At 46.9% G+C, this 13993-nt stretch overlaps 1 protein-coding gene across 2 annotated transcripts in view; it reads left to right on the top strand.

The window, feature by feature from the left end:
• The window catches only part of SPTBN1 (spectrin beta, non-erythrocytic 1), a 247019-nt gene that overhangs the window by 161673 nt on the left and 71353 nt on the right, over nucleotides 1-13993 (top strand). For both annotated transcript variants that reach the window (XM_073553919.1, XM_073553920.1), the window contains 3 exons: nucleotides 10457-10630; nucleotides 11602-11693; nucleotides 13350-13430. In XM_073553919.1, the coding sequence (XP_073410020.1) occupies nucleotides 10457-10630; nucleotides 11602-11693; nucleotides 13350-13430 (347 nt within the window). The remainder of the gene's footprint in view (nucleotides 1-10456; nucleotides 10631-11601; nucleotides 11694-13349; nucleotides 13431-13993) is intronic.

The following is a 13993-nucleotide window of genomic DNA, read 5'->3' as shown; positions in this document are numbered from 1 at the left end:
ATTCATCACATCTACAACTCCACAGCACTGGTCACTACTGAGCATGTGCATAAAGTGCAGCACAGAGTCATCTCATCTACAACTCCCCAGCACTGCCTCACTACTGAGCATGTGCATAAAGTGCAGCACAGATTCATCACATCTACAACTCCACAGCACTGGTCACTACTGAGCATGTGCATAAAGTGCAGCACAGATTCATCTCATCTACAACTCCCCAGCACTGGTCACTACTGAGCATGTACATAAAGTGCAGCACAGATTCACCTCCACTAAAAGACAAGATCCTTACATCAGGAACAGGACAGACATTTATAGGGCATTTCATAACTTTCCCAATTTCTTATAAACATTTACAGCACATCCTGCACTGAACTACTGTACCCAATTTGTTATATGTTGTAGTTGGTCCATTTTTTTTCGACACCACCAAAATAGATAGACTCCCAGCCTTGCATAGAACAGTGTAATAGATTTTCTATTGGGCCTGCACTGTGTACCTATTCATGCAGGAGCAGAGTCTGTGTGATTGGTGGGGGTCTCAGGACCCAAAGCTGCGGGACATTACAGGCCCTGTCACAGTTTATAAATTCCATGATGAAATTAATCATTGTTCAGTCGTTTGTTCTTTCAAACGTGCCAAGAGACCCCCGTACATATAGTGTAGATGGACAGTCTCTCCCGTGTTTATAGGCTTCGGATGTCATGAGCTTGAGACATCTTTACTTTTCAGTTTCTTCATGCTACAGCAGAGTTCCAGTTCCCTGGAATGGCTTCTTATGTATTTTTTTTTATAATTAGTGCAGATAATTTTATCTTGCAGATCTTACAAAGAAGCCTCGTTCTGTAATGTAGGGTCTGACCGGTCATTACAAGCTCCAAGTGAAAGGGACATTGTTCCTTGTGTACCAACAAACCTCTATTCTGGCCCTGGTATGTCTAGATAATGTGCGGCTCCAGAGACACATGATCGACTCTGTACAGAACCCTCAGTGACTGCAGAACTGCCCTCTCCTGCACCGCCTTTTAGTCCAACAGTGGAAAAGGTTCATGTCCTCCTAAAAGAGAGGGTTACCTTGTGCACCCAGTAATTTTGAGAGAGTTGTTTGCCTGGATCACTATGCAGCAGGAATTCATTGTGGAAAATAGCGCTGTTATCAGTGGGTGTGTAAATGTCTACACAATGAATGCATTATTCATCATCTCCAGTCATGTCTGTGTAACACATCGGCATACACAGAAGTTAGTATCCTTCAGAATTCTGACTGACGCTAGACAATTGATAGGTGGGTAGTTATTTGTTGCGACAGGCACCACTATTTCACTTGTTTACGTAGAAGCCCCCTTTTGTGCCGCGCTGTGCGGCTCTGACCCACTGTACAAGTCATTACCAATGATCCATAAAGGATGCGTTACCACTGACCTTACTCAACTTTTTGTGTAAATTAATTAATTTAAATTGTAGGATGGCGAACATGCCCCAAGTCACCTCTAGCTGTTAACCCCTTAATGACTGGACGTGACTCCACAGCTGTGACTGCCCCTTGGTAAAAAGCTTACCACCGGTCAGCAGGCGTCTGATGAGAAGACTCCCATCCGGCTACATCTGATGTCACTGATAACAGTGAGAGCAGGCACCGCCGATGGTAGAAAGTCTCTCATCAGACGGCGTCTGTGCTCAAACTTTAAAAGAAAAAAATAATAATTTTAAATATTTAAATACATATTCAAATAAAAATAACACCTTGTACTCGCCTAACGCCTAATCCCTGATGCCCATGTCATCTGTAAACAATCAAAATGATAAACAACCATATACTCGCCTGTCCGCCGTAGTCCACGTAATCCAGAGTGTCCCACGACGATTTCACTTGTAGAACAATCACAACGGACTGACCGCCGGCTACACAGAGAGGAGCGTCATCGTTCCCACAGTGTATAGAGTTGAGCTGCTGTGTGCGAGGTCACACAAGTTCATCAGGTGAACTCCTAGGCTATTTATATCAGCCGGCAGCTGTCTGCCTAGCCTTTGCTTCTTAGATTTCATAGGAGGACCATATGTCCATTTTTTTTTCTGGGGTCCCTGTGTAAACTAGCCAGTAAAAGGCTAGGCAATCAGCTGTGAACTGATATTAATAGCCTGGGAATCTTTTGTGGCTATTGACTCCTTCCCAAAATATTACCATCAGCCCTCAGCCGTCTGCTTTCCCTCTGCTGGTTATGAAAATTACACAAGAGCTCACTCAAATTTTTTTTAATTTTTTTTTTTTTTTGTTAATTAACCGGTATCGCGGTGCACACTGATTTCTGCCAGTTGCTGTTTGGTTACAGCCTATGTAGGTTCATTCTGTTAATGCTCCTACATAGGCTGGTGACAGTGTGTTTATTTAACTCTTTTCTTACCGGTTTAGCAATGGGGGTGTCTGGCTGATACCTGTCCATTATTAAACCTAGGGACAACTGCTGACACCAAGCCCTAATCCCATTACTCTGATGCCACTGCATCAGAATGAAAAACTGGGTGAACCAGGAATTTACATCACAAAACAATTTTTTTTTTTTTTTTTCAAATATCTTTATTTAGCTCAAAAAAGCATTAATAGCTTACAAAAACTCACGTTTTTGCTGCCAAGTGATGCAGAAATTTTGTGCAAGTAAATACTCAACATGCGCACCATACCCTTAATCTCCCTAAGGCATTTGAACCTGAAATTATTTGGTCACTATGTATATATTGCAATGCGTCACCTTGTAAAAGTATCCATCTCTTATGAAGGACTTCATAGGAGCACCACAATATTAATAATGGGGGTCGTTAGCAGGCCCCTGGGTGCTATGGCAGCCTGTGGCGTCAGAGGAGATTTCCCATCGGAATCTCACCAGTATCTATTGTTTTTTCCTTTTGAGTTCCATTACAATACCAGAGCCCAAGAGTGTCTGTTTGTCCTCTGTTGGGCTGATATACTATTGGTATACTGCAACCCAGGGCCGTGGAGTCGGAGTCTGTCCATTTTATATAGACTCCACAAAAATGGACAGACTCTGACTCCTAAAATATATAATAAATTGGGTACAGTAGTACAGTGCAGGATGTGCTGAATATTTTTTTCATACGAATTTGGTAAAGTTATGAAATGTCCTATAAATGTCTGTTCTGTTCCTGATGTAAGGATCTCGGCTTTTAGTGGAGATGAATCTATGCTGCACTTCATGTACGTGCTCAGTAGTGACCAGTGCTGTGGAGTTGTAGATGAGATGAATCTGTGCTGCACTTTATGCACATGCTCAGTAGTGACCAGTGCTGTGGAGTTGTAGATGAGATGAATCTGTGCTGCACTTTATGCACATGCTCAGTAGTGACCAGTGCTGGGGAGTTGTAGATGTGAGGAATCTGTGCTGCACTTTATGCACATGCTCAGTAGTGACCAGTGCTGTGGAGTTGGAGGATTGGCTTACGGACTCCACAGCCCTGCTGCAACCTATCCCACTGTGTGTCTTTACAGTGCAATATGTTTCTGTTTTGTCAGAAGTATAGTATACATCCTGGGCCTTTCCTCATACATAGTTCAGTGCACTGTTTTCCTAGGAAGTAAATTGCTGTTAGAGCACGGGGGCACTTGGCTGAACCTAGCACCTTTTTTCTCGTTCGCCTTATTGGGGGACACAGAGACCATGGGGGTGTATGCTGCTGCCACTAGGAGGCTGACACTATGTACAAAAAAAGTTAGCTCCTCCTCCGCAGTGTACACCCCACCGACCGGCAGGGAATTCCTCAGTTTAGCTTAGTGTCAGTAGGAGGTGGACACGGGTCTTTCATTAGACCCTTATCTACCTCAGTGTGCATCGTTCCTTTTCAGGTTCCGGAGGGATACAGTGTGAAAAGTCACAGCTGTACTCCCACAAAGAGACTATGAGTACGGCGTGTACTGCCACCCCGTATCCTCATAGGTCTCTACAGCAGGACCAAGAGCTCAGCACGGATGCGTGCCAGCGATCCAGATGGTCCTCGCTCCCCGTCTCCCACCCACTCGCCCAGCCTGTCGGTCTGTATGAGACGCGGACACTACAGAAGACAGACAGCGTGGGATATTGAGGTACCTTTATTGAATGCCAGACGGAGGTAAGTATGGGGGCCGAGTCACGTCCTCCTCATCCCTAGATGGGCATCTCGGCGGCTCCAATCTTATTCAAAGCGGCCACTGCAGCCGCCGCAATTACTCCTGGCCCTGGCGTCAGAAGGGGCCTTGCCCGGCGTTCCCCCCCCCCCCCCCCCGCCTTCAGTCCTGGGCCCAGCTGATAGCAGCGGCGTTCTGCAGAGCGGTTGCCGCGGCAGCGCTGTGGGACCTCCGCGCCGCCCCGCGCTGACAGGCGGCCGCCGTGTTTCCCATTCCTCTCAGGGGGTCGCCATCTTCCCAGCCTGTCAGCTGGACGCCGTTCTGTCAGCCTGATATCGCTCTCTGGGCCTGTCAGCCGGATTTCGCTCTGAGCTGCAGACAATCCGGATAGCATTGTCTCTGGGGACACCGGACCGTGAGTAGCTCTGCATCTGCAGACTGACACCCTCCTCTGCCTTCTGTCCCCCAACCTTCCGGCACTACCTCAGTTATCACTATGTCTAACTCTAAATCTGATCGTGCCCGCTTTACGGCTCCCCCCTGCACTCTAGTCAAGTACTTTGCGTGCTCTTCTTGCAATCACAAACTTCCCTCAGGTCAGTCCACTCCCCTCTGCCTGGACTGTAGCAATCCAATTCAGCCTGACGCCGCCCATGAGCCATCTATGGCCCCAGGTGAGAGTGAACCCCCCCATGCCTGGCTGGGCTTCATCTCTTTCTCAATCAGTGGCAGACCTCACAAGGGTGTCACAGTCCCTAGTAGCTGCTCTGGCTAAGTTGCCCCTGGACACTTCTGCAGGGTCCAGCAGGTCTCAAGAGATTCCTTCTGAGTCAGCCAGCGTTAGTCGCAAAAGACCCAGGCAGGATCTCCAGCCGGAATCCTCTCCTCGTCCCATCTCACCGCATAGTCCGTCTCAGCAGCCTCCTTCCCGGTCCTCCTCTCCCGAGTCAGATGAAGCGTTCTCGGACAGGTCTTCTGAGGGGATTTTAGAGCTGGATTCGGACCAGGATGCGAACATGAATATTACGGTGCAGAACCTCATTGCAGCGATTCACCAGACCTTCGAGATTGCTGACCCCCCTGCGAAATCCTCAGATCAGGAGGTTTCGTTCAGACGGGCGGAAACACCCTCCAGGGTATTTCCTTTCCATTCTGAGTTTGGAAAGATTTTTACCAGGGAAAGAGAAGATCCGACCAGACGCTTTCAAAGAGGAAAGCGTCACGGCGTACTGTACCCGTTTGCTAAAGAGCTCACGGACAACTGGGCTGCTTCTCCCTCGGTGGACCCGCCCGTGTCCAGACTTTCTAATAACACGGTTCTCCTGCTTTCAGGCGTGTCGGCTCTAAAGGATTCTAATGATAGGATTATAGAATCGCTAGCTAAGTCCGCCTTCGAAGCGGCTTCAGCGGCGGTATGTCCAAGCTTTGCTTCATCTTGGGCAGCAAAAGCCATAGCTACTTGGACAGAGGATCTTCGTCAGGGCATCCTAGATAAAGCACAACCAGAGCGATTGGCCGATCTCGCCAATCAGATTTCCCATGCGGGGGATTATCTGCTTTCTGCTTCTTTGGATGCCGCATCCTGCGCAGTTCAGGCGTCAAGCAACGTTGTGGCAATCCGACGTACAATTTGGCTCAAGGCCTGGCAGGCGGACTTGTCTTCTAAGAAGTCTCTTACTAATCTGCCTTTTCAGGGAGTACGCCTCTTTGGATCCCAATTGGACCAGATTATTAAGGACGCCACCGGAGGCATGAGTTCCCTTCTCCCTCAGTCTAAGCCTCGCAGACCTCCACTAAGGCGTCAGTTTCGACCCTTTCGGGCTTTCCGCCGTTTCAATACGGCGGAGAACCCATCCAACCAACAAAGACCGCAGGCATGCCAAGATAGAACGTTTCCTTCAGACCCACTCCTTCCTGGCGATCCCACTCTTCCCAGGTCTGGACGGTCTACATCTGCATGACTATCGTCGGACTCCCGAGGGTCCCTTCCGATTGGGAGGTCGACTTCTCTTCTTCAGGGACGTTTGGCTGGCCTCAGTAGAGGACGCTTGGGTCAGGGAGGTTGTATCGTCAGGATACAAGATAGAGTTCATTTCTCTTCCACCGAATCGTTTCTTCGAATCCCGTCCTCAAAAGGATCCAGCCTTGATCCCGGGGTTCTTTACGGCCATCACCTCTCTCCTCAGTTCCGGGGTGATTGTGCCCGTTCCCGTCTCGGAGCGGTTCACAGGATTTTATTCAAACCTTTTTGTGGTGCCGAAAAAAGGCGGGGCGGTCCGACCCATCTTGGATCTCAAGCTTCTCAACAAGAGAGTACGCCTTCGCCACTTCCGGATGGAGTCGGTTCGTTCGGTAATCGCTTCCATGGAAGAGCAGGAATTCATGTGTTCAATAGACATCCAAGATGCCTATCTACACGTGCCCATATTCTCCGGACATCAGAAGTTCCTGCGTTTTGCGATACGCCAGGAACATTACCAGTTCGTCGCTCTCCCCTTCGGTCTCGCCACCGCTCCCAGAGTCTTCACGAAGATCATGGCTGCGCTGATGGCCTTGTTGAGGATCAGAGGTCTCGTTCTTTTTCCGTACCTCGACGATATTCTGATCAAAGCTTCCTCTTTTCAACAGGCTCGCCTAAGTTTGACGATCGTCCTAGACACCCTTTCCAATTTCGGGTGGATCGTCAACGGGAAAAAGTCTTGTCTGATTCCTTCTCAACGTCTTGTGTTTCTGGGCCTACTGTTCGACACTCGTCGGTCAAGGGTCTTTCTCACACGAGATAAGATTCTTTCCCTGCAGCAGGATGTACGATCGCTGCAGATCACACGATTTCCGTCCCTCCGAACAGCTATGAGGGTCCTGGGAAAGATGGTGGTGGCGATAGAGGCAGTTCCCTTTGCTAAATTTCACGCCAGACCTCTCCAGCACGCCATTCTGTCGAGGTGGAACAGGTCGGCTCTGTCCCTGGATCGCCCTGTACTTCTTTCATGCCGGGTCAAGCGGTCACTCAACTGGTGGTTGACGTCACCTCTTATCCACTTGGGACGGTCTTTTCTTCCCATTCACTGGCAGATTGTAACAACGGATGCTAGCCTCCTCGGCTGGGGTGCAGTGTTCAGCCATCACACTGTTCAGGGTCGTTGGTCAACTCAGGAATCAGCTCTGCCGATCAACGTCCTAGAGATACGAGCGATCCATCTGGCTCTCGTCCACTGGGAAAAGCTCCTCAGGGGCCTGCCGGTCCGGATTCAGACAGACAATGCCACAGCAGTGGCATATGTCAACCGCCAAGGAGGGACACGGAGTGTCTCAGCCCTGGCAGAAGAGTCCAAGATCCTTCAGTGGGCAGAGATTTCGGTACCGACAATCTCCGCGGTACACATTCCCGGCATAGACAACTGGGCTGCCGACTTTCTCAGCTGCGAGGGTCTCGCGGCAGGAGAGTGGTCCCTACATCCGGAGGTTTTTTTTCAGCTCTGCAGTCGTTGGGGAACCCCGGACGTAGATCTGCTAGCTTCTCGCCTCAACAGGAAGGTCCCACAGTTTGTATCCAGAGCTCGAGATCCTCTCGCAGTGGGCACCGACGCTCTGGCCATTTCTTGGTCACAGTTCGAGCTCCCCTACCTGTTTCCTCCCCTGCCTCTTCTTCCCAAGCTGTTGAAGATCAAAGCAGAAGGAATTCCAGTCATTCTCACCGCCCCGAACTGGCCCAGAAGGTCTTGGTTCGCGGACATTGTCAACCTTCTTGCGGACGCCCCCTGGAAGCTTCCAGAGAGGGCAGATCTGCTGTCTCAAGGTCCGATTTGCCACCCCAATTCTCGGCCGCTCAATTTAACGGCGTGGCTGTTGAGACTGAGGTTTTGAAACAAGCAGGATTCTCCAGTCGAGTAATTCATACCATGATCCGAGCCAGGAAGCCATCATCTTCCAAAATTTGCTACCGTACTTGGAAGGCCTATTTCACTTGGTGTGAGGCCAATAACATCGCGCCTATGTGCTTTTCGCTCCCTTCCGTTCTGGCGTTTCTTCAGGCAGGGCTGGATGCGGGGCTTGCTCTCAGTTCCTTGAAGGGTCAAGTTTCGGCACTGTCCATTTTATTTCAGAAGACTTTGGCCTCCCGCCCTCAGGTCAAAACCTTTCTTCAGGGCGTGGCTCACACGGCTCCTCCGTATCGAGCGCCCGTGGATCCATGGGATCTTAATCTGGTGCTTGACGTTCTGCAAGGTTCTCCCTTTGAACCTCTCAGAGAAGTCTCCCTTTCCCTTCTCTCCTGGAAGGTAGTCTTTCTGGTGGCCATCACCTCCATCCGGCGCGTGTCGGAATTGGCGGCTCTTTCTTGCCGCTCTCCTTTCCTGGTACTTCACCAGGACAAGGTAGTTCTGCGGCCTCCGCCCTCTTTTCTTCCGAAGGTGGTGTCCTCCTTTCACCTCAAGGAGGATATTGTTCTGCCGTCCTTCTGTCCGAGTCCAACTCGCCCTCGGGAGCGGTCCCTGAACAAGCTGGATCTGGTCAGGGCGATGAGAGTCTATCTGTCTAGGACGTCTTCCTTGCGAAAGACAGACTCTCTCTTCGTCATTCCAGATGGGGCGCGGAAAGGCCACCCGGCTTCCAAAGCTACTATTGCTCGCTGGATCAGATCGGCAATTTTGGAGGCCTACCGGGTTAAGTATCGAGTGGCCCCTCCGGGGATCAGAGCGCACTCTACCCGGGCAGTGGGTGCTTCCTGGGCGGTACGCCACAGAGCCTCCGCGCTGCAGCTTTGCAAAGCTGCAACCTGGTCTTCGGTTCACACGTTTGTGAAATTCTACAGGGTCCACACCTACGCTTCGGCGGACGCCAGCCTAGGTAGAAGGATTCTGCAGGCAGCGGTGGTGAGTCCACTGGCCTGATGGAAGGTTGTTTCCCACCCCAGGGACTGCTTTGGGACGTCCCATGGTCTCTGTGTCCCCCAATAAGGCGAACGAGAAAACAGGATTTTTGGGTTGCTTACCGTAAAATCTGTTTCTCGGAGCCTTAATTGGGGGACACAGCACCCTCTCATGTTCTACATCTCCTGTTCTTACTTTGGTTGATTTGGTTACAGTTGAGTTGTTTGTTCTGTTTTCAATCTATTCTGTTACTTCTCCTACTGCTTTCTCACTAACTGAGGAATTCCCTGCCGGTCGGTGGGGTGTACACTGCGGAGGAGGAGCTAACCTTTTTTTGTGCATAGTGTCAGCCTCCTAGTGGCAGCAGCATACACCCCCATGGTCTCTGTGTCCCCCAATGAAGGCTACGAGAAACAGATTTTACCAGATTTTAGGGAAAGCAACCCAAAAATCCAGTTTTTTTTTTTGGTTTTTTTTTTGTTCGCTGCCTCCAAAATGTTGCTGTCTATTGAACGCAGGTGAATCCGCATGTGTTCACTGAAACGTGTGGATTCAATGCGTCCAATACATTGCATTGGCGAAATTTCTCTTGTGGAGACTATTGTCTCCGCAAGAGAAATTGACATACTTGGGTCTGGAGAGACACGCATAGTAGACATGGGATCTCTTAAAATCCCATCCACTATGCTATACATCCAACCCGCAGCATTTACCGATTGTCTGCACATACCCTTAATGTATATTACCCTCAATGTTCACTTTTCAGCAGCATCAACGGACCACGGTGTTCGCTGGAGGATCATTTCACCTTCATTCTTTGCTCAGACATATTATCTAGGCTTGTATTGTTGGCAGCAGCATTCATTGGCCCTGCTAGTCTCAGAGATTGGAAGTCCAACAATAACACACAATCATGGATCATTATCCCCCCCCCCCCCCCCCCAATAGACCCCATTTAACAGTCCTCTTTGTCTCTCCATCTAAAGCCAAGGCGGATAAGATTGATGGACTATAAAGCCTTGGCTTCTGTCCTCTCCTTTGTCCCATGTTTTAAGAAGTCCTATAGTTTATTACTAGTGACAATAAAACATAAAATAAAGAAAAACTGAGCAAATTCTGTAAAAAAAAAAAAAAAAAAAAATCCAGGAAATGTGGATTTTTTTCCATATTATGCAGAAACCATATAGGATATATACTGTGGAATTATGCCACAATATTCTCCTGTGCTCGCCATACATGGGAATGCCAGATTTATTGATGTCCTGGTATTGGTCTGGGCTGGGGATAATTCTTGTGTCTGAAAATCCACTGGCTGGTTTCCAGTCTGGCTTACCAGCCTGTTTAACACATCTGCACTTGTTAAAGTTTTTACATTACATCCAGCCATTGTTTTGTATTTTTCTTTGTAGATTTATTGCCACCACGGCCAATACATATACTTTAATCTCTGTTTTTGTTTTTTTTTAAATACAGCCTAAACCCACCAAGGGAAGAATGCGTATCCATTGTCTGGAGAATGTAGATAAAGCTCTGCAGTTCTTGAAAGAGCAAAGAGTCCATCTAGAGAACATGGGATCACATGACATTGTTGATGGAAACCACAGACTGACGCTGGGCCTCATATGGACCATCATCCTCCGATTCCAGGTAAGATGGATCATGGTGCTTATTCTCCACAAACAACATAAATTCTGCTAACTTCTACCTACCAGAATACCCCTTTAACATCTCAACTATCCACTGCCTCTCCATTCATTCCCCATGTGATTTGGTCTGCAAGAGAAGACAAAAAACCCGATGTCCCTGTTTCTGCCTTTCATATCTTTCACTAGGTTGTGTTCATATGAGTGAGGAATCTGAAATTGAGGCAACCACGGTCTACAATGATCACTTGATTGCTGGGTGATCATTCACATGACCAAACTGCTAGGATTACTTAAAGAAAAATTAAATTAATATAAAAGTACATACACCCGCCAGCCGTATACAAAGCTCTGCCTGCCGTGTAGCGACCATAACTAGGGTATATGTCTAACTAACCCACACAAAATGACTGAATACATTCAATTTATTAAAAACAAATTTTGACCATGAAAAATGTGATTACTTTTCTAACAGACAAGCCAGTATTGCTTAAAGTAAAAAACAGACTACTGTTGGATAAAAAAAATTGTCCTCCTAGGCATAAAGTGCAAAACTTACTTTTTACTAACCTAAAACCGTTATAGAAATTGGACTAATATATGCCAAAAAATTGGAATAGTTCTCTCATGACATTGGTAATCAGGGGCTGGAACTATACTGAGACAAGTAGAAAAAATTCTATCTTCTGGCAACAATCCATAAAAGTATGAAAATCCTTTTATTAAAGACCCTTTAAAATTCCACGGCACATTGCGGGGGACAGGAAACATGGCGACGTGTTTCGAGCGCAAACGGCGTTCTTCCTCAAGGCCTTTTGGGCCAGATGTTATCATAATGAATGGTTTTGCTTTCATACTATTATGAACCTTGAATTTGTAGCTCACGCATTGTGGTAATGAGTGAAAATAAAGCTGCGTGCCACCTGACGGCCGTGTGCCGGCGTCCGCTCACTGAATGCCCTTTGTCTCTGCTAGATACAAGATATTAGTGTAGAAACGGAGGACAACAAGGAGAAGAAATCTGCCAAGGATGCTCTGCTTTTATGGTGCCAGATGAAGACAGCTGGGTGAGTAGAGATTAAAGGATTAACTCAAAAGATCTTCTTACAGAGTTTAGAGTTTTCACAAAAACAATTGTGCTGGCTACAAGCATGTCCCCCGTAACTGGATTACTGCAATGCACATAAATGACTGTATTCACAGTCAGATAACCGGGATTGTGGGGATGTGAGGAAATATGCATACATTAGGTGGGTTCACTTACTAATCCAGTGTGCGTGGATGGTTTCAGGCCTATCCCTCACACATGTACCCTCTCTTAGAGAGATGCATATTACTAGTAACACTATATTGCCTCAGTAGCAGGCCAGGCAACACACCAAAGGAATGTACTAGTTGCAAATAACCCTGTGGGTTTTTCTAACGCTGTCTATAGAAATGGAATAGCAGAAATATCATTTGGCTCCTGCCGATGTATAGGTCCCGATTCATCAATACCGGCGCATGGATCTCAATGAATCCGGAGTCTCTAACAAGTGGTGTGTGCCTCGCCACAAATCTTAATTCATTAAAGTCACTCAGTGTTGCACAAAAATTTAGCAACTTTGCAAAGCAATTTGCGCCATTATTCTGCCATAATCTCTTTGAATCAGGGCATTTTTATTTTATTTATTGTACTATATAGCGGCATTAATTCCGCAGCGCTTTACAGATATCTTCATCACTGTCCCTGATGGGGCTCACAATCTAGATTCCCTATCAGTATTTATTGTACTATATAGGGGCATTAATTCCGAAGCGCTTTACAGATATCTTCATCACTGTCCCCGATGGGGCTCACAATCTAGATTCCCTATGTCTTTGGAGGGTGTGAGGAAACCAAAGAACCCGGAGGAAACCCAAGCAAACACAGAAAGAACATACAAACTCCTTGCAGATGTTGTCCCTGGTGGGGTTTGAACCTAGGACCCCAGCGCTTCAAGGCTGCGGTGCTAACCACTGAGGCATCGTGCTGCACCCCTAGTTTATATTTGACCATTAACCTGTCCGAAGAGAAATACCTTATCAGCAGCTGTATCTTGGCCTGGTGATGTGTGAGGAGTCTACAGAGCACCTACCCCCATAGGGTTTCTTTAATCTCATGTGGTATTTTAAGGGAACTGGTCACTCTATTCATGGTGGTCACTCTATTCATGGTGCCCAAACCACAGGCGGCATGATTCAGAGCCTGGCAGCTGGATGGCAGATGGGTATGTTTTTACTCAGAAGCACAATGTTTAAGAGAAAGCAGCGTTTTAAGAGGCGTCCTGGGTCTATAGAGATAGATGTGTCTGAAATCAGTGCCACCCCTGGCTGCCTTCTCCCCACACTGATTCAGTTGATTGACACATCTTCCTATGTACAAACATGGGATGGAACTGTATATCAGCTAGAGTGGTGCTGGGAAATGCTGTCCAAGAGCGGCGCTAGTTCCAGTCACATCTATTTCTTTAATCCCTGGCTGGATCTTCAAATATTTCAGAGTGCTTTTAACTGGAAATAGAGGAATTTGGGAGGAATAGTGGCCGGCTTCTCTAGCCTACGGCAAGGAAGTCTTTTTAACAAAAGTGTCTTACTAGTAACTTGGAAATGGAGTAGTGACATCAGTTTTATTGTACTTGGTCCATTGTCCTTTAATTGAGCAGTCAATGTTTTGGATTCTTATAATTGTGTTTGTGTTGCAGATATCCAAATGTGAATATTCATAACTTTACAACCAGCTGGAGAGATGGCATGGCGTTCAATGCACTCATTCATAAACACCGGTAAGGCAAGAAAATGCTTTATATTTGAAAGTTATAAGATTAATATATTTTATTTGTTGCTTTATCCACCCAAAGTAGTTTTTTATTGTACAATGCTATCTAGTTTCAAAAGGCCCTTCTACATACTACACTGAAATCTCTTAGGGCTCATTCCCATTTGCGATGAAATCGGACGAATTGCAATCAGATAAAAAATCTGATTGAATTCAGACCAATGTTATTCTATGATTGTGTGTTCACCTGCGTTTTTTTTGGGTTTTTTTTTCCCATGATCGGACTTGGAAAAAAGTCACAGCGTGCTGCAATTGTAATCGGAAATCGGATCGCATCCTGCAATAGAAGTCAATGGGTGCAAGAAAAAAATCCCACAGCACTCGGACCCTGCGAGTGCTGTCCGATTTTTACACACATCGCATTTGAAAAGCCGGCAATTCATGTGCCGTGTACAGTAAAATCACAGTAATAGAATATATATATATATATATATATATATATATATAGATAGATAGATAGATAGATAGATATAAAGATGTCTGTGACACCTCCAAATATATATGTATTTA

Source organism: Dendrobates tinctorius, unplaced genomic scaffold (assembly GCF_039654945.1).
Source record: "Dendrobates tinctorius isolate UK_male_01 unplaced genomic scaffold, ASM3965494v1 ptg000203l, whole genome shotgun sequence".
NCBI lineage: Eukaryota > Metazoa > Chordata > Amphibia > Anura > Dendrobatidae > Dendrobates > Dendrobates tinctorius.
This window is presented reverse-complemented; position numbering and strand designations above follow the sequence as displayed.